The sequence below is a fragment of the Urocitellus parryii genome, chromosome X (genome assembly GCF_045843805.1).
Source record: "Urocitellus parryii isolate mUroPar1 chromosome X, mUroPar1.hap1, whole genome shotgun sequence".
Lineage (NCBI taxonomy): Eukaryota > Metazoa > Chordata > Mammalia > Rodentia > Sciuridae > Urocitellus > Urocitellus parryii.
In genome coordinates this window covers 27,497,674-27,524,994 of record NC_135547.1, presented here as the reverse complement: position 1 = coordinate 27,524,994, position 27,321 = coordinate 27,497,674, and the positions used below count along the sequence as shown (strand labels likewise).

The 27,321-nt window shown below is 34.0% G+C and overlaps 1 protein-coding gene and 1 pseudogene across 8 annotated transcripts in view; one reads left to right on the top strand and one right to left on the bottom strand.

Annotated features, from left to right (window-relative positions):
- The window catches only part of Thoc2 (THO complex subunit 2), a 127,147-nt gene that overhangs the window by 5,251 nt on the left and 94,575 nt on the right, over positions 1-27,321 (bottom strand). For 2 of the 8 annotated variants that reach the window (XM_026413615.2, XM_077793554.1), the window contains 16 exons: positions 26,314-26,455; positions 25,703-25,860; positions 24,691-24,819; positions 24,236-24,367; positions 23,965-24,149; positions 23,280-23,458; positions 22,939-23,041; positions 21,869-22,299; positions 21,610-21,668; positions 20,089-20,124; positions 16,105-16,242; positions 15,697-15,766; positions 15,454-15,614; positions 13,331-13,407; positions 12,798-12,843; positions 6,938-7,025 (listed from right to left, as the gene is read on the bottom strand). In XM_026413615.2, coding sequence (XP_026269400.1) covers positions 12,816-12,843; positions 13,331-13,407; positions 15,454-15,614; positions 15,697-15,766; positions 16,105-16,242; positions 20,089-20,124; positions 21,610-21,668; positions 21,869-22,299; positions 22,939-23,041; positions 23,280-23,458; positions 23,965-24,149; positions 24,236-24,367; positions 24,691-24,819; positions 25,703-25,860; positions 26,314-26,455 — 2,028 coding nt within the window. In that variant the 3' untranslated portion in view covers positions 6,938-7,025; positions 12,798-12,815. Of the gene's footprint in view, positions 1-4,208; positions 4,952-6,937; positions 7,026-12,797; positions 12,844-13,330; positions 13,408-15,453; positions 15,615-15,696; positions 15,767-16,104; positions 16,243-20,088; positions 20,125-21,609; positions 21,669-21,868; positions 22,300-22,938; positions 23,042-23,279; positions 23,459-23,964; positions 24,150-24,235; positions 24,368-24,690; positions 24,820-25,702; positions 25,861-26,313; positions 26,456-27,321 lie in introns of those variants that run through there. The other 6 variants (XM_026413616.2, XM_077793553.1, XM_077793551.1 and 3 more) reach the window with 6 other exon arrangements.
- LOC113200245 (tyrosine-protein kinase Fer pseudogene) lies at positions 6,213-7,860 on the top strand (annotated as a pseudogene).

Sequence of the window (27,321 nt, the reverse complement as noted above, 5' to 3'; positions counted from 1 at the left end):
TTATTTACTACATTACAATCACATGAAGTGTTTTTCTTGAATTCTCCAGGAATTCACCCTTAAGAGATACTGATTCAATATATCAATATGTTTAAGTGGAGGTTTCCTAAAGCTTTTCAGTTAATTCTGATGCTTCCCAGTATGGAAACTAGTATAAAATATTGCCAATAATAACAAAACTTCTGTCAGTGTTTTAGGAGGTCCTATTTTTGGTGTTTTGCCTGTAATGTTAAGATTTAATTCATTAGGAAAAGGGCACATTTGAAAACTAGATGAGGAATGTAGGTCAGTATAGTTCATTTTTATACAGAGCAATAGAAATGGACAAGGAAAGTCATCTTGACATAGAGGCAACGAATTTTCAATTACCTATAAGCATACCACAAGTATGATTAACGGTAGTATTGAGGAAGCATGAATATCCAAAGGGTTAGAATTTGCATCCTGAATCTGATCCGGTCTTGGGCCAGTGCAATTCACAGATTGGCATGAAAGATTCTGTGCAGTATCAGAACTGGTCTTGATTCTAAACTCAACATTCTCTCTCCAACAATGCCAATTTAGGATTAAGCCAGACACCAGAGGACCTATGCCTTCTAGATCTAAGTAAAAGTGGACTGGCTTCCTGAAAATCCAAATCCTTCACGACGCCCTCCGATATCAACCAGTTGTAAACAACACTTCCCAAATTATTCTTAATTCAGGTAATTCTTACCCAATATTCATCATCCTCTTCAAATTTAACTGGTATGAATACTTTACTCATTTTACATCATTTCCTCCTTTTACCTTGTAAACATAATCTTCTGCTTTATTACTGATGTCTCTGATAAATTATCCAGGAAAGCACAAAAGGTGCCTGTATAATAGTACACATCCAATTAAAACTCATTTCTTTGATGAGTACTTATCTCTGTGACAGGAGATAAGTACTATTGCATAATACATAAAAAGTCATGAAGTCCTTAGGGCTGGGGATGTAGTTTGCTGATAGAATGCTTGCAAGAAGGCCCTGGATTCAATCCCCAGCACTTGAAGTGGAGAAAGAAAGAAAAAAAAAAACCTTTGTGAATGAAGTCCTTGAACATGGTTCAATATCACTCAGGTAAAAACAAGAAAATATTGTGAGGACAGAGGAAATAGTAGCATTTTTAAGTCTGATAACTCAAGTCCAAGGACACCTAGCTGTCATGCGACAAATAAACAGAAGTCAGCTAAGCTCAAGGCTGTCATTTTCTAGCTCCTATCCCTGAAAATGAAGGTCATTTCTGATTTGCAATGTTCATGTGCCCTGTGCCTAAGTGGAATCTCCTTCCCCTTTCCCTCTTCTTCCTCCATTAACTACCACTATTTAGCAAAAACATCAAAGAAATTAAGCTTTTAAAACCTAACCCATGTAAGAAATGGCAATTACAAAGCTTAAAACAGTATCAACAGTATAAAAGCCCTATCATTTTTACATTAAGGCATATCTTCTCAGATTGCCACAAATCCCTTATTATTAATTATGTCTACTTATGTCTATAAATACAACAAAATCTGTATTCAATTAGCATGAATTAGCAACTTTTAAGCAGTTCCTCTTTTTATATTCAACTCTAGACACAAGAAAATCTCTTTGGTCCTGATGGGAAGTTAGCTCCAGAAATATTACTGTAATTTAAAAACCTTTAAACTATGCTTCTGATGAGTGATGAGACTGAACTATTATAAGCTTTAGTCTACCTAAGAGGCAGCCTACAGATCAATACCCATAAAAATAAAAACAAAGGACAGATACAGCTTTTAAATAATACTGTTTACATTAATTGTATTTTTGGAACCAAACAATAGTCATAGAAGTTTTCCAATCTTTACACACATGCTTATAAAGAATAAGGTTATCATAAATCCCAGTTTACATACTCTGTCCCTAATATTCAAAAAGAGTTTTCCTAGACCAAACCAAATAATCAAAAATCTGTTTTTGGTATTGTAGAAATATCCTTATTAGCATGAAGTGATGTGTCAGGACCACTGCAAGATATTTCCTTTAAAAAAAATCACTGAAATAACCTGGCTTCTTCAATAATCCAAAAAAATTTCTATCAGGCCTCAGTGCCAGGAAACATTCTTTCCCACTGCAACTACCTTTTTGATTGATGGACATATCCATTGCTATAACTAACCATATTACCTTGTGTAGCCTACCAGTTTCTCAGAGCTGATTCATGTCCTAAATGTACACATTTTTGGATGTAACTTCATTTTGACTAATTTCATGCAGAAACAAAACTTCCCCATTTAAAAATACTGTACACTTTTTCATAAATCCTTCTGGAACATGGAGGGGTAGAAACTATATAACTGGCTACTAAATAAGTCTACTAGGGTTTCCACCTGTACTTAGCTTAAGTGCTTCCTTGAAATAAAAATGATCCTATATCATGGGGCAATAATAAATTGAAATAATTTGCAAGGAAAAGAAAGATGCTCTCATATCCCTATTATATAACCCAAGGTAGACTATCAACTGTCTTCCAACTTTTCACCAGCTCCAAATAGATCCAGGGTTATAAAGGTTTTAGATTTCTTTGGAACAAGACCGGGGTGGGGGGGGAAGAAGGGGCACAAAAAATGCCATCTTAGATCTTTTTTGAGAATCAGACAAAAACTATAAATCCAGGAAAGTACAAATTATCACAAATTAATATTCACTAGGGGTGGGGGAGATAAATACTCCCAAGCTCAATAATAAACCTAAAGTTAAGAACACCTTTCTGGAAATGTCAAGCCTAGGTGCTCTTTAGAACTTAAAATTTTTGCATATTATACAATTTTCACATAAAAAGTTTCAAAGATGAGTTTGAGATCAGGAATATCTCTTGGCTCACTTTATTTACTCTGTACGTAAAGTAGTAAGCTCTACCTCACTCAGCCTTCTCAACAGGTTTACTTTTCCTCAGAGCACTTCCGCTCACCTAACATACATTTATTATCTCCACTGACTACAATGGAAGCTCCATGAGGACAGGGACTTATTTTATTCATGGCTGTTCCTCTGGTGCACAGGAGGCACTCAATATTTTTTTCAATGAACTTCCTAAAGGAGATTCTACTCACTATAGTGGAATTGGCAAACTATAGCCTACATGCCAAATCTAGGCTTCCACTTGTTTTTGTAAATGAAATCACCTTTGAGACCAGAATTAACTCTTTATTCCTTTTTACCTAGAACAGAGCAAATGTTAAAAATAGCTATCATTACAGAAAAAAATACAGATTTTCTACTTCCAGCATATTTTCACACAGTTAAATCCAAAGCTATTGTGTTCCATCATCAATGCATTTATAGTAAGGCCAAAACCAAAGAGTACCTGTATTCAATAACTGGAGAACAAGTAGAAAAAATTTGGATGCTAATTAGTAACAACTTTCTGATTCAAAATAATAACCATGTAATCTTTAAAATGTGACTGCAACATAGCAATTAGAAAGCTCTTCCCTTGTGTTTCAAGTGATTTTGAGGTGAACCATGGTTATTTTCTCAAAAGTCAAAAATCACTTTAATTAAATACTTTTTATGTTAGGCACATTATGGGTGCTCAACAGTGGAGTGAATAGATCACTCTCTCACAAATAATTATTCTGCATATTACCTTCCACAAATTACAATTACCTGAAAGAGGGCATCACGATTCATGCCCCTTTGTCAATTCTAAGATAGGCTCAATATTTCTTTTTTAATATGTCTTTTAATATTTTTTAGTTGTCAATGGGACTTTATTTATATGTGGTGCTGAGAATCAAACCCAGTGCCTCACACATGCTAGGTAAGCACTCTACCTACCACTGAGCCTCAACCCCAGCCCCTCAACATTTCTTAATCCTTTAAAAATATATATACTTTTTGTCTCTGAAAATTTTGATTTGTATAAGTATCACTGTTTCTGAAAGCTCAACATGAAGTGGATACTTCTGGGCATATGTTCAGCCCACTGCTTACTCCAAGTGCACAAGTAACCAAACAAAATGTTTTGTTTTTCCATATTATATGATAATGTTATCTGACAATAATGTAGTTTATCCACAATAAAATGGAGAAGGGCTAGGAAGCTCAATGAATTATCTTTGCTAAGTTATTCTAAATAAGCAACAATATACACAATGATATACAATCATTTGAGAAAACTATTTTTTATTTAGAAAAAAAGTTTACACTGGTAGAATTCAGTAGATTAAAAAATTCTCTTTTAAAAATGTCACTGTGAAACTTTTCCAGATGAAAGTTCAGCAATACAAAGCTCCTATAGCTGTAGAATTAAAACACAATTAACTTTTGACAACCCCCCCCCCAAGATTTTTGTAAATACAAGGAAAAAATGGCAAGGGACAAGTGAGCGCTGTTATCTTTTTCTTTTTTAAACAGGTTTTAATGTACATGTTCTATATAAAATGATTCCTAGGCATTGCATAAAGACACTCCTTCCAATTTAAGTAAGTAATATTAAAAACAGGCCAAATAATAAATTAAAACCGAGCTTTAAAATGAGGTAAATTCAAAATGGTTCAATAATTGTTTATTTTCAGTTTCAAACAGTAAAAAGGAAGCATTTAAAATGGGGGAGGGGGAGACTAAACTCAGGCAATATTTAGTTAACCAAAAGTGAAATTCTGTACACATGTAACCTTATTTGCTTGTTGGGAAGTGTATGCAGCACATTGTGCTAAAAATATGGAACAATCAACACTTTCAGCCATTACTGAAAATAAACATGTAGAAATTAAGCAACAAGTTAAAAATACAGTAATGCACAACTCAACAATTTTAGGTTTTCCACATGGAGCAATAAAGCAGATAACTGAATAATTTAAGGAGATGCAAATGGGCCCTCTTCATTCATAATTCTCGGCAATCTACTCAGGAAAATAAATTTCTGGTCACAGATGAACAATTTCATTCCAATCTCACCTGAAAGAAACAAAGTGATTATATTGATAGATAAGAAAGGAAGGAAGGAAGAGAGGGTATGAGGGAAGTCAAAGGAAGAGGGAAGGAAGTAGAAGAGAGGAAGCAAGGAAGGATAGAAAGGAGGAGAGTGGGCAGGGTGGGGAAGGAAGGTAAGGAAAGGAGGAGGAAGGGAAGAAAAAAGAAGGAAGGAAAGAAGTTTAAAGAAAGAAAAGTTAGTGAGTTCCATCAATAACAAAGACTTGAATTGAATTGCCAGAAAAGGATGAAAATATTCATGTATTTCTCATTGTCCACTCTTAGAAACCATTTAGATGGGCATACTATGTATGACTCTTTAAAAAAATACAACACTGAACAATTTGTGTATAAAGGAGTGGTAGGGGTGAGGGAAGGGAAAAAAATAGCAAGAAGTAAAACATTCTATGGGGCAAGTAATAGCTTATCAAAAATGAACAGAATACATTTACCAAAGAAAAGGAACCTATTTTACAGGATTAACAAAAAAAGAGGAAAATAACATCACATTTTTCACAAGGACACAATTTTAATAATGACTTATATTAAGATGCAACGTCTGCTAAATTATAAAAATTGCTTAAAAAATATATTGACTCAATTATACTCATTTCCTTTCCTTTATGTATTGACATTTTTCAAATACTGCATATTGAAATAAATTCAAAACATGATCATTACAACATGTGGCAAATAACTTCATATCTGCCTAACATTTGTTCTCAAATTTTAAACTAATGCTTAACGCATTAAACTTTATTGATGAAAATACTACATTCACATATTTCATAAAACGAGAGCTAGAAGGGGCCTTAGAAAATAATCACACTTGCATGAAATGCTGACAAATAATTTACATATCATTTCTACACAGAATTCTGTTCACACCATGTATTAATCTTGACATTATCAATTATAATTGTGGATACACTGATGTTGAACTTACAATTTAATACTTAAAGTCATTGTTCCTGTTCATCAACTGATGAATAGATAAACAAAATATGATACACATTCATACAATGGAATATTATTTACCCAAAAAAGGAATGGAGTACTGATACATGCTACAACATGGATGAATCTTGAAAACATGATGCTAAGTGAAAGAACCTGGACACAAAAGGCCACAGTATTGCATGATTCCATTCATATGAAATGTCCCAAATAGGCAAATCCGTAGAAAGTACATTGTGGTTTCCAGGGGTTGGAGGAAGGGGAGAATTAAGAGTGACTGCTAACAAACATGGGGCTTCTTTTGGAGGTGAGAGAAATGTTTTGAAATTAGACAGTGGTGATGATTGCACAATATAATGAATATACTAAAAACCATTGAATTGTACACTTTAAAATGGTGAATATCTCAATTTCTTAAATTGAAAAAAAAGTAATGTTCCAATAAAGAACATCATGGTGTCCATATGACCATAATTAGTAGAAGAAGAAATGGGTTCTCAATCATGAAGACATCACATTAGGAGAATTACTAGGCAAGGGAAATTGTAATGACATACTTAAGGGGACATTAAAGGATAAAATTCATGTTGCTATTAAAACATGTAAAGAAGATCTTTTCCAGGAACTGAAATTAAAATTTTTACAAGAAGCCAAAATCCTCAAGTGACATAATCATCCCAACGTTGTCAAACTTATAGGAGTTCGCACACAAAGACAGCCTATCTACATCTTTAAGGAACTGGTTCCAGGACGTGGTTTCCTCTCCTTTCTGAGAAAGAAGGATGAACTAAAACTCAGTTAGTTAGTGAAATTTTCATTAGATGCTGCTTCTGGATGGCGTATCTCGAGTAAAAATTGTATGCACAGGGACCTTGCTGCAAGAAACTGCCTGGAGGTGAAAATAATGTTCTGAAAATCAGTGACTTTGGAATGTCTCATCAAGAGGATATTGGTGTATATTCATCTTCTGACTTAAAGCAGATTCCCATTAAATGGACAGCACCAGAAGCTCTTAATTATGGGAGAGATCGTTCTTAGAGTGACGCATGGAGCTTTGGCATCCTCCTCTGGGAGACCTTCAGCTTAGGGGTCTGTCCATACCCTGGAATGACAAATCAGCAAGCACAAGAGCAAGTGGAAAGAGGATACTGGATGTCAATCTCTCATCAGTGTCCAGAGAATATTACAAAATAATGCTGAAGTGCTGTGATTACAAACTTGAAAATTGCCCCCAAGTTCAATGAACTTCAGAAAGAGCTAGCTATCATCAAGAAGAAAGTCACATAGCGATGAAACAGTGCCAGATTCAGTCTTTGGGACCCTATCTTCACCAGAGTTAATAGTTTTCTTCTCATTAACATTGAATTTATATCACATTACCTGCAATATTCTTTAAATTTTATTTTTTAAACTAACTTCTTTTTTTAAAATGTGCCATTTTAACCACTGTAAATAAGAAAGCATAGGTTCTAAGTGTAAAGGGTCAGAGATTTGTCTTTTTCACACCTAGGATTGTTGATGTTTCTCAAAAACACTGTATCCTTCAGGCTCAATTCAGTCTGCTGTCCTTCACCACAGACATCGACACTATATTGACTATGAAGTGTACCACGTTTGTAGGACACATTCAAATAAAAGGTGGCCTTCTACCCCACTGAAGCAGGAATACATTTGTAAACATAATTTTACATTGGTAATTATCTGGACTTCCTAGGTTTTCCTTTTTGCTGAAATAGGTTCTGTATTAGGAAGGTTATCATTTTCCTATGTTCCAACATGCCCTCCATTAGGAAATCAGAACACTATGCATGAAAAGTCCCTTAAAGAGCACTCTCTCAAAGAGTTGAGGCAGTTGACTCTAAATGATGTTCTAAACAGTTGTGACAGAAAGAGGCAAGTTTGGAAAAGTAAGGTGGTTTGGAGAAAAGGGTAGGTGATCAAAGTGGAGAAGACAAACAAAATCTTATCTTTATAAATACATGCTTATTAAGTTTATGGTCAAATACATCAAAAAGGTCCTAAGAAATGTCTCAGTAGTTCATAGATTCCTCCCTAAATAGCCATTTTGATGGCAACAAAAACATTTTAAGAGGAACTATAAAATACAAATCCACCAAAATAATACCTTACTCATGGTTAAGTGTCTTTACCTGAAAGAAGGCATCTCAGAATTGTATTCCCTGCATTTGTATTAGTGTCTGAAGCTGTCAGGATTTCATAATCCATGTGTGTGTGTGTGTGTGTGTGTGTGTGTGTGTGTGTGTGTGTGTTTGTGTGTCCCCTTCCCCCACACACAAACACACCAAGTAAAAATGCATATACAAATAAAGTTTAAAATGTCAAGTGAACATTTATAAGGAAGAAAGAAATTATAAGGAGAAAGACTTAGGGACAGCCATACTGATTCCACTTTATACCTTCATTTGCCCTTATACTGCAACCTAAGAACTCTCGTAGCAAACAATTACTGAGATGTTCCATGTAAACAAAATGTAACAGAGTTAAAACAGGCTCTATTGAGATGAATCTTGACTGGATCCAGGGATGCCTCTCAGAATAAATGTGTGCAGAGGACACTAACACTCGGGCAAAGGTGGCACAGGATCCATTTGTAAGGGCTCATACCCACATCCAGATGTTTAAAAAAAAAAAAAAAACAGCACCTTAGTGAATATTTGTCTACCTTAAGAAGAGGAGTAAGGAACAGAAAGTTCCTCCTGCCCTCAATTGTGTACTGTCTATGAATACCAGTATACAGAGCCCATATCCAGTACTTTTTAAAAGTATAAAGGATAATGCAGACAAAAGTTTCATGTCTATCATTTAAATCTCCCAACAATAATTTCAAGCATACTTAATGATTACTACAAAATGAAATAAAAGCATAATAAATCTGCCCTCAAAATATGTTGCAACATACAAAACAACTTCTTTTTAATTAGTATGGTTTCCCCTTCTAATAAATAGTGTAAGTAAACTGAACCTACTTTTGATGGCCAAAAAATACTAAAGTGTTGCTCGTTATCAATGTTCACACTGATCCCAGAGAAAATACTACCTCTGCACATAACTTTCCATGTAAAGTGAACAGAGTATCTAAAACATCCCAGGTAATAAAGAAAACTACTTGGTTGTTTGATTAGAAGGAAAGCATACATAGCCTCTAACAAAATCACAATCTAGGAAGGTATATATGCATAGGAACCAGTGACTAGGACAAGCTCACATGTAAGCAATGGCTATCCTAACATACTCCCTACCCCAGTCCACATTATCACCATCTAGGAATAGGCCTTAGAATGGCAATACAATCTTAAAATAAGAAATCTGTGAGAGTTTAGGAAGTAAATTTCCAAGTATGGACTTAAGGTGGGGGGATTATAAAAATCACCGGTCTATAGGGGCTATATAATGAAAACAAATGAAGTGAGATGAGTGGGGACTGACTGAGGCGTACGGTTTTAACTGTGGGCATTGGGGATGTGCAGGGTGGAAGGTCCTAGCTCTATGTGGGTTGTACCTAGGGAGATCTGATTGTTGCCATGCAGAAATCAGGACGCAATGTTATTAGATGTTCTAATTCTTCAAGAAAAACTGAAATCTGGATTTGTCAAATCTTCTGATTGCTAAATTAAACTAATGTTTTTTTAAAAATTAATTTTGTGTGAGGCTAAAGAGGTAAACAGCAACAATCTGACAAGGGGCTGAGAATTTGCCAATCTTGGGTTCAGAAGATAAGAGTTTGTTTACACATATGACAATGGAGATGAGAATTTAACCAACCAAATACACTTGGCCTTGTTGGAATGGAATGTTACAGAAATATAATAAACTAAACATACAGTTGCATAGGATATGAGATGAGGATTACAAATATAAATTAAAATTGAGAAGACAAAAAATGGCTTTGCAGGACAATCTTAATAGGCAGGAATTTAGTAATTTATCTTATTTGTTTATTTATTCATTTGGGTGTTGGGGACTGAATCCCAGCACCCACTTGGGCATTTTATCACTGAGCTACCTCCCCAGGCCCTTTATTTTTATTTTGAGACAGGATCTAGCTAAGTTACTTAGGGTCTTGCTAAATTGCTAAGGTTGGCCTCAAACTTGTGATCATCAATAGGCAAGAATTTTTAAAGAGTAAGGTAGAACAAAAGGTTAAATGCAAAGCTGCTAATGTTCAAGAGACTCAATCAAGAAAGGAAAGGATACATAGCCTCCAACAAAACCACAATCTAGGGAGGTAGATAAGTAACATACTTATATATGCTTATTAAATGAAATTGGACAAAAACTTTACAGGTAACAAAAGATGCAGCAAACAGGCAGAATTTGCAACTAAAAACAGCAGTCAGAACAGGAAGGCAGACTCTGAAAGGAATATAATCGGGGTCACATTTATATATTTCTTAGTTCTAATGTGATTATTTCAATGTTTCTAAAATCAGGGTGATGGATACAAATCAATGACACTTCTCTAGCTATTGTCCTAAATTGTTCTAAAAATCAATAATGAAATCTTAAAATTAGTGACATCTTTTATGACATATATTAGCAGCTCTCCTCTCTGTAGAATAGAAAATAAATTTAAAGTAAAGGCAGTAGATTTAGAAGCATCTTCAAGGTAGATGATGCCAATCAAAAATGATGAGATTTATGAAAGAAAGGAAAAAAAGAACCAGAAGGATTTGCCCAATAGCTGAATGAATCCAAATAGAAAGAGGCAGCCAGAAAACAAAAGACAGAGAGGAAAAGGACAAATCAAGAGACTAACAAAAGTTAAGAGTTTATCCAAGAAAAAAGTATATACATAGTTGTCAGCAAGAAAACTGAAGGAGCTACATGTATCTTTACAAGAACATCAGAATCTAGAAGCTTTGCTACAAGATCAGGAGCCAAACATACAGCTTTAGCCAGATTTTTCATGACTTTCCTCCAGAGGGATTATATAGACAGGTAAAGTACAAATTCATGGCCAGTATAAGAACAACTCAAATCTTTAGCACAATCCTCACATAAAAAATAATAATACTTAGGAACTGAATAAAAAAGATGTATAAAAGCATGGTGAAAGTTGTCAGTGACAATGGTGGTCCCATTACAATGAAGATCTGAGAAGTAGGATTTTTCTTTAATGGAGATCCTAGGTGAAAGCAAAATGCCAAATTAAAAGAAAGATTAAGATGGTCAGGCATGATAGCATATGCCTGTAATCCCTGAAGAAAGAGTATTGCAAGTTCAAGGCCAACCTCAACAACTGGTGGGACCCTTATCAACTTAGCAAGACCCTGTCTCAAAATAAAAACATAAGGGAGCATGGTGATGCTTGCATTATAATGCCAGTGACTTGGGAGGTCAAGGCTGGAGGATTTCAAGTTTGAGGCCAGACTCAGCAACTGAGCCTAGAGTCCCTAAGCAATGTAGTGAGACTCTACCTCAAAACATAAAATATAAAAAATAAAATAAAATGTGCTGTGGATATAGCTCAGTGGTAAAGCAAGCCTGGGTTCAATCCCCAGTACCAAGAAATAAAAATAAAACGGACTGAGGATTTGACTCAGTGGTAAAGCATGCCTGGGTTCAATCCTCAGTAGCAAAACAAAACAAAAGGTTAAGAATTAAAATAACAAAGTTTAAGAGTTTGAACTAAGGAAAGGAATTCTAGCCCCCTCCCCCAGCAAGGAAAACAGCTGGGGTGGGGCAGAATTGAAGGATGGGCAACAGTATTTCTTTTACAATCTTCTTAATTTAAAAAAAAATTAGTAAATTTTATATTCTCTTTCAGAACTCTTGTTTATCCTGGTCTACTACTTAGATAACAAACATAAGCTAACAAAACACAAAAGGCACACCACTATCAGGAGGTCACCAACCTGACAACCTTAAATCCCTGCTTTGCAGCCAAAATAAACATGACAAAACCCACACCCTAAAACCTTTATTCTAATACTGAACTGGCTCTCAGACATTTCTCATTTATAATTTAAACTATAAATAACCCTGGTTATCTATCTGGTTGCATTTAAAAAAAATAACTGCAGCAGCCAATAACACTAGGAGCAAGGTAGAGAGAACAGGTATACTTAATACCACTAAGACAGCTAAAATGGGCAATAAAAAAGCACAGTCAACAACTTCAAGAATGTCTATTTGGAACTATTAAATGTAGGGGGCAAATCACCCTACAGACTTTGATAATCCTACAGTATCACCAAAAAAGTCTGAACACTCCAAACACTAAGATACACATAATTTACTTACAATGTTTAAAACACTTTTTATATCTCACATAAAAACTAAATGTATTACCTTGCAAACAAAGTTGTATATTTAAATTCTATAAAAGCACAGACCTTATTTTCTGACGTTGCAAAACATGGACAGTGGTAGAAAAAAAAGGCACAAAAACTTAAAAAACCTTTGGATAACTCATTTACCTAACAAGGCAAAAAGAAGAACAGAAAACACTAAATACTTGGGTTTGAGTACTGGCTCAATTAGCTAATATCTCTGTGACCTTCTTTAATGCAAATACCACCAAGACTTACAGAGCTACAGGTATTTTTAAAAGGGAATTAATAATCCAGAAAATTTATGAGAATGAGTGACAAAGAGAGTGCCAGATGTTCTTAAATACATTCAATGCTTTCCCCCAGCCTAAAGTGTGGCTAATCAACAAACTTAAGATGAAATCAGCTTAAAAATAACTGCAAATCTTACTCTACATCTGTATCCAAAGACTTGGTCATTATATTTAAGTGAAAATTTCAGGTAGCTTTATCTTGCAAAATTGATTTTGTTTCTTCAATATTATCCAATCTCATTTTTATATTTCTATCTTTAAATGAAAAGAAGGTGAGAAAACACTCACCTTGGCTGAAAGTCTTCATTATCTGTGCTTGTCCGAGGACTTATGAGTAGATGACAAATTAAGGGAAAACAACTTTGGGGAGACAGTAGAATAGCATCCCACCTTTTAATACAATTCCTCATCTTGTAGGTCTAATTGGCTCTTACCAGCCTGGTAGCCTCAAACTCTTATCAGCTCTGCTCATCTGCCACATCATTTTGCCCTACTATTCACCATGCTCCTAGCCCAAGGCCCTCTGTTCCTTTTTTCTTCTTGGTGACAATACTGTCAGATGGTCAATAAATTCATTGTTGGCAAAAGACACCTCAGTCACCACAGAAGTTTAAAACCAAAACAAGAACATGAAATCTCCCACTTTCAGATTTCATACATTTGAGAAGATTAACTGGAAAGTTCATTTTGAAACTAATAATTTCCACAGTATTTAGACTACATACTACAAAATGTATAATTCTAAACATGATGGGTAGGTACCAAAGCTTTCCATTAAAACTACTGAAAATTATTAATTAATATTAAGATGAAAAGGATATTGTTTCTTCTCTTCCTTTCCTCCAGAACTGTCCCTTTTCTCTTTCTTTTCTATCTTTTCTTTATCATGCCTGGATTCCTATAAGGAATGGTGAAATTAGTTGGGGAAGGGAAACCAAACACATTTAAAAACAACATCAGCTCAAAATCCCTTTTCATCACTCAATAGCCATAATGTTTCTTCAAAAAGTTAATATGACACCAAAAGCACAAGCAATAAAAGAAAAAAAATACACTGGACTCAATCAAAAGTATACACTTTTATGCACCAAAGGACACATCACAAAAATAAAAAGACAGCCTACAGAATGGGAGAAAATATCTGCAAACTATATCAGGGATCTAGTATATAAAATACATTAATTAAAAAAACTTGAGGCTGGGGATGTGGCTCAAGCGGTAGCGCGCTCGCCTGGCATGCGTGCGGCCCGGGTTGGATCCTCAGCACCACATACAAAGATGTTGTGTCCACCGACAACTAAAAAATAAATATTAAAAAAAAATTTCTCTCTCTCTCTCTTAAAAAACAAACAAAACAAAAAAACTCTTGCAACTGAGCAACAAATAGACAACTCAATTTTTAAACGGCCAAAGCTTTCTGAATAGATTTCTCCAAAGAAGATATACAAATGGCCAACAAGCAAATGAAAAGACATTTAACATCATTATTCATTAAGGAAATGCAAATAAGAACCATGAGATAGGACTTCAAACCCATTAGGATGGTTATAAAAAAGAAAACAATAACCAGTGTTGACAAGAATGTAGAGAAATTTGCACCCTGATCACTTGCTGGAAGAAATGTAAACTCCACAGCCACTGTGAAAAACATTTTGACAATTCCTCAAAAAAGTTAAACATAAATTTATTATATAACCTAGAAATTCCATTTCTAGGTATATACAAAAGAGGATTAAATACTTCATAACAGCACACAATTACCTGTAGTAGTACCATTCATAGCTGTCAAAAGATAAAAACCACTAAAAATCCATCAACTGAAAAATGGATGAACAAATGTGGCATATTCATATGCTATGTACTCATAAAAAGAAATCAAGTAATGAAAGATGTTACAACATGGAAGAACCCCAAAAATGTCATGCTAAGTAAAGAAGACAGAAATAAAAGGCCATATTATTGTACAATTCCACTTATATATAATATTAAGGATAGGTAAATCCATAGAGACAGAAAGCAGATTAATAGTTGCCAGGGGTTGGGAGGAGGGAAAGTAGAGAGTGACCGCTTAACAGGTATAAGGTTCCCCTTTAGGACAACTGAAATGTTTTGGAACTAAATGGAGATGACTGTGTAACATTATCAACACACTAAATGCCACTGAATTGTATACTTAATTTTATGTTATATGAATTTTACCTCAATTAAAAAACACATTTAAAAGGAGCAGCCTATTGTTGGAGGCAAACAGAATTAAACCATTCAAAATCCTTTTCAATTTTTTAAAACTGCATTTGTGAACTACTAATATACTGCATATATTACAAATATATATAATAATGCTTTGCAAACACACTTTAGTAATGACATTACTTGATGTCACATGCATGAGATTTAATTTGAATATTATCCATTAGCATATAAGAGAATATACCTTATACTTAATTTTAAAACCAAATACAAATTTCAAATGAGTTTATTATTCGGATAAAATATTATGAAATTGGTTCAAATCCCATTTAATGAAGAATTTGACACTGTAATGGTCAAGGAGAATCCATGATATTATATTTTAATCTCAGGAGTGAAGACACTAAAAGCAAAGAATTGTGTGTAGCAAAAAAAAAAAAAAAAAAAAAAAAGAAAGAAAGAAAAAAAAAAAACCCCACAAAGAAAGCTTAAAACTCAAAGACAGAAGTAGGTGAAAGTAGAAGAGAGGAAGAGAAATTTCAAAGGTATACTAACTCTACCCTCCCAGTAATTTGGGACTGATTTGGTTCAAATTCCCAAAACACATAATTTGCCCAATGCATTTTCTTCCCAATACCAAAAAATTTAAAAACAAAAAACATGACTTGACTAGGGTAAAAATAATCAATATTTGCCAAATTTTCAAAGAGTTTATTTTTTCAAAGTATACTGTTCCATTATATTCCTAATTTACCTTCTTGCCACCAGAAGAGATTTTATCCATCTTCTCAGATTTAAATGAATCACCACCGCCTTTTTCTTTGCCTGAAGATTTTGACTTATTTTTTTCCTTGTCTTTCTCATTTGGATAAGGAGACTCACATGGGCTTTCACTTTTGTGTTTTGAAACCCCCACTAAAATTACAAAAGAGAAATCATAAAAGCCTTTTCTGATATATTTGATGATTGCTTTGAAGGTATCAATAAATCTACCTACTTGTTCCATTTTCCTCTTTCCGCCTCTTGGTTAAGTCTGGTGGAACTTCCCGGTCATTGTTTGAGTGATCCTAAAACCAAGAATTGTGAACTACATTGATCAACAGTTTATGCTTTTATTTTAAAGCATTACTTTTATACAAGAAAGGTACAGCTAACTAGCACTGGAGAATATTTGCAGCAGTTTCACATACTTGGTAAAATGGCATGAAAGACAAGCAGAGCTGGTAGAGATTACTAGGCTGAAGATCCTTATTACTGTAGAAGATGCAAACACACTTTAGGGTGAAAATACCAATTAAAACTCAAAACAACAGACTGCTATGGAACAAAGTAGTATTTTTTGAAAGGTAAACACACTACTATACAATAACCAACTTTCCAAACTAGTTTTTAAAAAAGTACAAACCCTTTTCCGCTCTTTCCTGTCCTTTTCATCTTTTTTCTCTCTTTCTCTGGATCTTTCCCTTGACTTGTCCAAATCTTTCTTGTCCATTTCTCTCTCCTTACTCTTGGACAGTGGTGGAGGAGTATGATTAATGTAGAGCTGTTAAATTAAGGCAATATTACTAAAGATTATTAGTTTTCCAGTATTGGAATCTTTTGGGGTTTTTTTGTTTGTTTAATAAATGAAAGACAAGTGGCAGTTAGACCCAAAGTTAAAACTGGTCAGCTGTCTGCATTACAAGAGATAAAATAAAAGAGCATCACACAAATACAAAGGTTTTCATGTCTTGTCCTTATAAAAACAGCAACTTAAAACTCAATCAGTTCATTATTGCCTTGACTGAGACTCCTTATTTAGTAAATTCACTAGCCAGAGTCCTCATCATCAATCTGTTGTAAAGACCTATAACCACAAATATTAGAGTCCATATGTGGAAAACAATAATTGGACTTTCTCTGTTGCATAAAAAAATACAAACCTCTGCACAATCATGGAAATTTTAAATTCTTACCATCCATGAATAGGCAGTCAATGATGACTGTGAGCAAAAATATAAAAATAAAACAGAGCTATGACTTTACTAGCAAGTCCTTTCTGCCTCAGTGTAAACCATGTAGCAACTGTCCAAAATTATTTTTTATAAATGTAAATCAAAACTGCTGCATATTCTCTACTTCTCAAATAACCACAACTGAGTATGAAATTTGTCTTATCGGTTCTAATCAGCTCAAAAAGCCATCATGTGATTACATTACTAAAATACTGGAAAGTAATGAACAAATATTCTCCTCTGCTTGTTCTTTCTCTGCCAAAAGACAGAGGGGCAAGATAACAACCAGACATCAAGGATATTCTAACTCTAAGTAACTGAGAGATAACCCTACTTATACAAGTTATAAATATGGAAATCCACTATAAAAGAAAATATTTAAGCAACAGTCAGGAAATAGCCCAAAACCTAATCTTAGGGTATTATAACCATCCTACAAGTTTATGTTTAATTTAATACATTCAAATATTAGGCAACAGAATACCAAATACAACTCCATTACATAACTGCACAATTCCAGATGTACCTTAGAAATTAACAGAATATTGAGACAAAAGTCAAATATTTTTACATGAAGGAATTCTTTGGTATTCAAAGGAATACAAGAAAAAGGAAGACATCAGTATGAGAATTAAACACATTTTTTTTACACCAAACAATTGCAATTCAGTTGGCTGAGAAATATTGCCATAGCAATGCAGAAGTATATTTTTTAAAATTTCAAAGTTTAAAAGTTTATGATCAACTGAAATATACAAAATGTTTATTAATAACAAAGAGCAAGAGAATGATAAACAGTCATAAAAGTACTTGCCTAAAAGATACTCTTGCTGGGTATGACTTAAATAACACTTCAGGATTTTTCTAATTGTGAGGTTTATTCACACCTTAGGCTAATATTATTTATTAAATGATAAAATAAAGGAAATAATTATTACTGCAATACTCAAAAAGATTTTTCTAAAAGAAGTATTGCTTATTTCTCCCCAAGAGGGGTGTGTGTGTGTATGTGTGTGTGTGTGTATACAGCTCCCTAACTCTGAATCTTTCCAGTAGTTCTCTTTACTAAAATGGTTACTCACTTTTAATTTCTTAAAATCCTACTTAGCCTTCAGACACAGCTCAATAGCCATCAGCACTGCAACCATCCCTCAACTCTGCAATTCATTTTCCAATGAACTCGTTTTATTGATTGATTGATTGACTATGACAGGTGTTCCCTATTAATTTCATGTCATTTGTTTTTATCATAATAGTTTTTGGTATGCTATCAGAGCTAGGGTGTCTTTTCTACTTTTATATACTTCCTAGTGCTAACTACACACAATGAGTGCTCAATACATTGGCCAAATAAAATTAATAAAAGAGAGATTCCCAGAGGCAAAACATACCTAAAAGCAGGGAAACAATTTTATATGCACAAGTGACATGATAACACAAAACACATATCCTCCAAACTGTCTAGAAAATGAAAGCTATCCCAGAAACGGTGAGGTTATGCATAATCAATTTTAGAGATCACTCAAGTCCGGGAAAAAATTGTATTCTAACACATTCATATGCTCTTAAACTTTCTAGACACATAAAAATGCAACATCAGCTACTACACATAACAGTACTTTGGATGTTTCAGCAAAGTCCAAAGGCTTAAGAGTTCATTTCAAATATGTATTGAATACCTAATTTATTGCTGAGCATCATGCTAAACACTAAAGATCTGAAAAGTGGTATGAGTCACATAATTTTAGAAGCATATTTATATGCCATTTTCAAATTTTTCTGGTTGCACGCAGAATAAGTAATTGAATATTAAGTGCCCACAAAGTTGTTATTAAAAAAAAGGTGGGGAAACCGACTTGAATCACTATAATTTAAAAAATAAAAACACACTAAAGGAGCTGGGTTCCCTTTCTACTGCTGTTGAAATGGGTGCTAAGAATAGAGGAACCTTGATTTTAGTTCCCATTTTGATACTAACTAGCTGTATGCCACTGGGAAGTCTCAAGAACTTTTTTCAGCCTCTCATTTGTCAAAAAGACAGTACCATCTGCCCTATTTAGCCTCACAGCACTGTTATGAGAATGAAATGAGACAAATACATGTCATCTCACATTTTATTTTCAAAAGTGTTTTATGTATGTGAGAAACCGTAATTTTCTTCATTGTTTAGAAAATTCAGTTAATTTTTTAACAGCAGATCTCAAACTGCTTCATAGTACATTTCAGTAAATAAATACAAGACTGTTAACCCATGAATTTAAAACAGCCCACACAAGCCACTGATGGTTAAGACTGGCACATACAATCCCAAACTGGTTATGAAGACCTACTATATTGCATTACATATTTAACTTAGCCAAAAAAATGGTTTTACTTTGTTGTTAAAGGTACTCATGGTAAAAGCTGATACTATTTTGATCAATATAGTATATTCTAAAAACAATGCCACATTCTTAGAGCACAAGCACATTAGCTAATCTACACTGTTAAAAAGTAGTGCTTATTTGCCCAGAATCCACAGATGTTTCATTATAAAGCTATAGGTCTAAAAGCAGTTAGTAGTCATGTCAGGTGACTTTCAAAGTTCCATTTGGTCCATCAGTAAGGAATCATAATTAGCAAATAAAAGAGGCAGTAAAATAGAAAAAGTAAAGGAGGGTATGAATTTTATAATAAAAACAAAATGGCATGAACAATAAGCAATTCAACTATGATACTGAAAATAACTCCATAATTGTAATGATACACAAACTGTACACTATTTTTAGTAGCAGAATACCCAGAAAAGTAGAATAATAAAAATACTGACACATAAACACAAACACCAATTTGAGTATTCCCATCCAGGGGAATTATTATTTTATATTAACTGTATTGCATGATATTATGCTACAACTGCCAAAAAGATATCTCAGGAAAGGAAATATTTTAAAAATTTACAGATTGAAATGGACTCAGCTTTTTAAAAAGTTATGTGAATCCATCGAATTACCTTTTTGGTCTTCTGAGCTGTCTTTAAAAAGCAGTCCAAAATAGTCTGTCAGATTCGAGAAATTAAATAACCCTATGCCGCCCCCCCAAAAAAACCCAGAAATTCTCCCCTCCAAAACCTTAAACTTATTTTAAATTTTGAAGCATAAAAGAATGCATAACACAGCAAGCAAGGAAAGATTATAGAAATGTTGCCACATTACACATATTTAATACAATCTCTCTAAAGGGACCATTGTCATCTGTTCTTTTAGTTTGTGATAAGAAATTCTAAATAAACAGGGTACTTTTTCCCACTGATCCTGGCTTAATAATTTACTAGTGTGAGAGTATCTACTGAAAAAAAAAAAGAAGTAAAGAACTTTTTGGTTTACTTAGGCATGATGATTTTAAAAGACTCAAACCTTTGCGGAAGACTCCTTGAGTTCGATGAGACTGTCCTGTAGAAAATGAATGGAGATGACAGGTGAGCTGGCATAGTTCTCAGAACCCAGAGGAACTTTGGGAAGTATGGCTGTAACCTGGAAATAAATCAGCTACCTCTTGTGAAGATAAATTCCATGATATCATTATCAATATGAATATCAACAATAAAAAACTATGTAATGGAATTATGTAAAAAAACTAAATTATATGCACTCGATGTAAGAAATAAAAAATTTCTTTCTGCTCAAATTTGTAAATGTCAATGCCACTTTTTAAAAATATCTCTGCACTTATGCTTTAAGTAATTTAAGAGACTTAAGAAAGCAAAACATTTTTTTTTCTCCACAAAATATTTAAAATAGTGGAGGTCACTGCGGAAGAACATTAACTTATATTTTCATAGTCTTTCTTTAATTGGAAGATTTCAAACTTTACTTCACTTAAAACTCTTATACATATTTTTTTAATCCTAGCTGAAAAATTTAGTGGCATTATATTACAATAAAACAAAATATATTCAACAAAAGAGTAGAGCACTGTTTTTGCAAAGCATCTATGATTGGTGAATCTCATAACTCCCACAAGAAAAAAAGAGTATTTAAAAAAAAAGAAAGGAAGAAAGAAAAAGAAATCAATTACGGTATTCCACCACAGTGCTCTTGATGAAGAATTAATAACTTACAGTTTTAAAAGTTCAATGTACTGCAAATTCAAAGATTCCATGAAATTAGATGACTTTAGTATTAAAATTAAATATGGAGCAAGGAATGGCTACCCTGAGTCTTCAAGAAGGCTACACCCACGATTTTGTGCTGCAGTTGAATGCCTGGGGTTTCTCTTTGCTGGGTGGTAGGATTGGATGCCACATCTGCTCTTATCGTAACGCAAGGTTCAACTTGTTGGGAACCCAATGGGTATAAACAAACCTCCAAGGGAAGATACAACAGAAGCTGCATGCTCACTGAATATACACAACTACAGGAGAACTGATCACCAAGGAGACTTTAAAATGGAACTCCTTTCAAGACTCCTTCTTAGAAGGCACATCGGTATGATGCTCATCAAGAAGCTTGATGAATTCAGAGGTATCTTGTTTATCCTGTATCATCCAGGAAGTCTTCAGTGCTATATATTCTTCAATATTTATGCTGAAAAATAGGCTTCTTTCTGCTGAAAAGATTCATTTGCTTGTAGCTACCATTGCACTCCAAAAAAGCCTGCTTAAAGCAGTGAGGCACTTCTGGGTAAAATTTCTCTTGCACTTTGAAACACTACAAAATTAGTGCTAGGTCCTTGAAGTTTTAACATTTTTATAATAAAAATACTCAATAGGAAAAAATATCAGTCCACCAATACAGAAAAAATTCATTTTCTAATGCAATATAAAACCTCCAGTGGCTCCAGTGAATACTTGGCACAAGACTTGAAGGAAGTCAGGACACTGGTATTCCAAACAGGTGAGCCTAACATGGACGCTGCCTTCCTCAGGCTATACTAACCTTTACTGTGGAGGAATGTGACGGAGAAGGGTGGGTATCAATTTTGCGGCGTTTTTGTTCTGTTAGGACAAAAAGAAATGGTCAGAATAGAGTGTATTTCTAGTTTTCCAAACACTTAAAAGAAAAGGAACAACTTTTAAGATCATCATGTGTTCATCTCCCTAGCAAAATCTCTACATAACTTACCAAAACAAGGAGACAAACAAATGCACATTAAAATAACAAAAAGGTAAACAAATATAAAGAAAGGCACACTTGCCCCTTTCAGGCTCTGCAATATCTGATCGGGGAACAGGTGACTTCAAGGACCCAGAAACTGTTGTTTTTTCTCCTCCTTTAACATTTTCCTTTGATTTCATTTCCTTTGCTATATCTCTTTCTCTGGATGGCTCCTTCTCTCTTTCCCTTTCTTGAGTCGATTTTGATTCTACGATGGGAACAGTCGTCTTGAATTTCTCATCTTTAGTTTTTTCTTCCTTCTTGAATTTTTCTTTTTCTTTGTCAGACTTAGGCGTTCTTTCCTTGGTCTCTCTTGCTTTTTCATCTTTATTTGGCCGCTCTTCCTTTGGTTTTTCTTTACCATCTTTACCAAGTACCCTGGCCTCTGGAGTAGTAGCTGGAGTCTTTTCTTTTTTCTCTTTTTCTTTGTCTTTGCCTTTTTCTTTGTCATTTTCTTTAACAGCTTTGCTGCTTAAGAATAAAAGCGGATTTTAGGACAAATACTCATAAAATATATTCCATGTTTAAAATCATAATAGGGTTTCTTATTGACTTCAAAAATCCTAGAACTAAGAGGAATCCTTTGAAAAGTAAAGGACAACTTAAGTAAAAAGGAAAATATTTCTTTATCCAGTAAATAATAAGCAAATTCATGAAAGCAAATTAAAAGAACATCAGGTTCTTTCTGTACACATTCATAATCTTTGAGGCTAACAAAGTAAAATCCAAAAATATATTCCACAAATCAACCAAGGGTGCTAGCATCAGGGGATGAATTATTGAGCTGGATGGATTTACTACTCTAAATTAGTGTAGGCTTTTCCTAGGTTAACTAGACTTACTCAGATTGCCCATAGCAATCACTCTATCCTAAATTTTTTTCTAACTTCACCACCTACATCTCCCTGAATATCCCAACATGGGAAACAAAACTGCTAAACCATAATTTAGATGGTGAGCACACATCATCAAAATAGGGGTATATACAAAATTTCAAAGTCCAACTTAAATGACTTTCATACTGCTCAACTACTACCCTCCTTCGATTTATGCTTAATGAGGCCAATTAAAGGAAATTTAGAATTGTGACATATGGCACTATGTTCCTACCTGTTTGAGCCACTATTTCCATTGCTTGAATTCCCTTTTGGTGTGGCACTAGAAGCTTTATTAACAGCTTTCACACCACACTGAGATCTCTCCCTTGATTTATCTGAAATAAAAATAAGGTTTTCTTTAACAAGCCCCTAAATGTAAATAAACAATTTCACAGCCAAATGATTAGAGGATAATTAGAATCAGCAGAATGATTACTTTTTAACAGTTACATACTCTCACCTAAGGAATAAAATTATAATATTAGGCTAGCACCATACTTGTCACATGATATAAAACATTCCAATATGATAAAACAAAAACTATTATTTATAAGTTTCTACAAATAAGCATACCAGTCTCCTCAGTACTGCTTTCATCTGATTTAGATGCACTTCCTATCGATGATGAAGAAGGCCCACCACCAGGCCCATTTTGTACACTGGCCACAGCATTCCTCGGAGGGGGGTCTTTGTGATGAAACTCATTTTCAGGTATCATGTATGACTTTTTACTTTTCAACTGCCCAGAGTAGCTGAAAGTCGCACAAAGTGTTTAAATATACAAATACAAATCAAAAAGCACAAACATGGGGTTTAAAAGAATAAAATTAGCAAATTATTTGTTCAACTACTTGGTTCCAGATAATAAAAAATATTAATTTTCAGTAATTTCTTAAAGGTGCTTTTAGAGAGTCCTAAATACTTTCTTAAAAATAACTTCAAAATAAACTAATCCTTAAACTGACTTTTTTTTTTTTGCTCTTGAAGATCTGATAAATTCACTATGATGTTAATATTACATTTCCTCCCATTTGAGACGTAGTATATATGACTTGTGACACTATCATCCAGTATAGACCGGAAGTTGATAATCAGAAGTGACAACTCTCACCAGCCTGTGGGAACATGAGCGCATAATCTCCCATAATCTCCTGAAGTAAGGCAGAAGATAAACTTCAACACTGTAAAACATTTTAAAGTCTTCAGAATCCTTCTGTCAGCTAGTCTCATAAATTACATTAAAGTATAATTTTGTTACCCCATAGCCAATGCATATAGATCTGGCCTCTTCTCTTTTTCTTCTTGGCAGATTTTATGCACTCTTCTTTCCAAAGCCTGACCCAGATTCAAAACTTTTGGATACCAAGGAAGTATTTTTGTTAGCACAATCAAGATATTCCTGATGTGAGTATATTCGCCCGTTTCAAGGCAATGTACCGATGCCTACAACAAACATTTTAAGATCCATTATTATTATTAAAGTACAAATACGAAGAGAAAATACTTTTTAAAAAACCATTTTTTTTTACCTTGGTTAGTTTGTAATGCCATTTATGTACAACATGCCGAAAATTTTCATAATCTAATTGATCAGCTTTATTTCCACCATCAAATCCAGTTGCCCGTAATATGGTAAGGAATCCTGGGTAGTTTCCACATTCCTAAGGAAAAACAGTTTGTCACCTTTAAAGTTACATCTGACAAAACAAAAGCTGAAACTTAAGTAGACTAGCTGAAACTTAAGTAGACTAGATCAATGATTCCACATAAAAACAGCATGAATATTTGGATAGGTAGTTTTCACAAAAAGGTTTGGATTATTGCATGATCCCAATTTGAAATGCCAGTTTAAAATAGAATAAAAAGGTATGCTATTCTTTACAACTGGATCTTAAACTCAGCTTCCCTTTTAAAATTGAACAATCTAAAGATTACTGCAAGTGGTCATTCTATACATGAGTAAAACATAAGGTATTTATCATACCTTTTCATATGTGGCTCTATCACTATGCCACCTGGTCACAGTCTCTAACATGCAGCAAAGAAATCTCCCATATCGACTAGCTTCATTTTCAGTACAGCTTGCAACTGTGTAAATGATGTCAGAGAAAACCTACAGGGAAAAGTAGTTAAGAAAAAAAAAAGCCAAGGTCAAACCAGTTTAATTATTAGAACATTGTATTATAGCAAGTCATACCAGGTAAATTCAGTCAAAATGTATTTCCCCTTTTATATTCATACTTGCAGAGACTTTTGGAGAGTCTGGCTATTGAGAGATAATAGCACATTCATAAAGCAACAACAAGAAAAGAACTTTTATAAAGAAAGCTGATTTATGACAGAAAAAAAAACTATCATCATTATCACATAATAACTTCTTAAAGAGAGCTATAAATATGGCTAGGACTGGGGGACAGTAAGCAGAAGCAAAACTGAAACTAAAATAGGCAGCTGACATGCTATAATGTACATGACATTTCTAAACCACAAAATGCAGTAATTCAATATAAGAAAAAAGCCAGATGCAAAAATCTGTGAATATGACCACACTAAAAAGCTTCTCTGATTTTATGTAGGCAAGAAGATGTAAAATTTTTTATTCTGTTTTGTGTTTTTTTTTTTTGAGAAATGAAGAATGGAGAAGAATCCTGTCTATGATGATAAGACATAAATTCAAATGATGATTTAATAGCTTAATCTTGAATGCTGTTACATAGTTATTACTCAAAGTGCTTTTTACTTGTAGTGACTCATTTAATCATCACAACAATCTCATGAAGCAAGTGCTTTTGTCCCATCTTACAGATAAGAAAACTGAGGCACAGAGAAGTTAAATAACTTGTCAAAGATCAGACTGCTAGAAAGTAGTAGAGCTAGGATTCAAGTTCAGGCACTTGGCTCTTGAGTTCATGCTTTTAACCAAACACACAATACCTCTATAATGTTTTAGCTATCTTTGTGTGAGACTTTTTAAAGTTGCAATAAAAAGAACTTACTCGATCATAGCAAAGAAGTGTGGAAAAATTTGGAGTTTTCTGTTGATGTACCAATTCAACAAAACGAGCACAGTAAACAGCATCAATTGCTGAAAAAATACATCGAGGAAATATACACAGCTGTAGAAATTTTGTGATGGTCTCATTTTTGGTAGATTCTAAAAATAAGGGAAGAATATATTAAGTGGTAAATTTCTTCCTCAAGTGCCTCAAGGCCACTAAATATGACAACATATTAACTTTAGTGTAGAGAATGCTATAAAACCACTATAGTTTGTAACCAAAAGGTCATGCCTGGGATAAGACTATCACTTTTATTCAATGTGTACATATTCTATCTACAATTTTCCCAGAAATATGATTTTTATACAGAAAAGCTGAATGATAAGCTGCTAATATTATAGTTATGAGTTAATTAATTTCACTTCAAACTAAATCAGTTCCTTCAGTGGAAATGTGAAGTTGATTCTGCATTAATGAATAACCAAAGAATGGGATAGTGAGCACTGAGTTGAAATACAAACAATACACTTCAACACCTCCAAAGTTATAAAGGTTTGTTTTTTGTAATTTAGCAGTAGCAAGGATATGTAATATTTCCAACAACTTACTTGCTAAAAGCCAGTTGTCCTTTTCCAATTTCAGTCTCTGTAGAACTCTCTGTACATGTTCCATCTGTTTCTTTTCTTCTTCAAGAAGTTTGTCTTGAAGAGCAGTACAACGCTCCTTCTCTTTTTTCTTTTTATTTGGAGGCTACAAAGTAGAAGTTAGATACTTTCTAACTATATGCACATTACCCTCCCTTTTTAATTAAAAAATTGAACAGCTAAATGTTGGCACTTTATAATAACTTCAATACAGATGTACAGTAGATCCACTTGGATGTGTTACTTTCATCTCCATTTCATCACATCCAGAACAGTGTCACAGAGTCTTAGCACACCAGGCCACCTTCCTTAACACTGATAAATTCCATCTGGGGCATGCATGGAGTTATCTTTGACTCTTCCTTCTTTATTAATATATCCCAATTATCTGCAGTATCCCACTATCTTGACCATGGTCAGTGGTCTATATCTCATAATGAATTACCCAGAAAAGTCACCTAGGGTCACTAGCCTAATGCTTGCTCCTTTCCTTATCAAAAGTACCCTTAATACTGCTGTCATTACCTTTTTAAAGTACCATTTTTAATGATTATTACTTCCCTGCTTAGCTAAAGCAGCTCTCAATTTCATCTATTTTTATTTTTATTTTTTATTTTTGGTGGTGCTGGGGATTGAACTCAGGGCCCTGTGCATGTGAGGCAAACACTCTATCATCTAAGCTATATCCCCAGCCCCCTCAATTTCATCTATTTTTCTATCTTTCAATGCCTTATATAATCTGGCACCATCCTTACTATATAAATTTATCACTATGCTATTTCTTCCTTTACTCGAACACTATAGAGTGGTGTCCCTTTTACCTCCATATTTCCAAGGCCTGCCTGACTCTAGACTCAGCTCTTCAAGAAAGTCTTCTCTAAAGAGTTCCCCTTCTGGAAAGTCCTACTGTTCTTGCAATTGGAGTCACATAACTTTCAGTTACCAGCACAGCCTTCAGAAGAAAAGCAAACT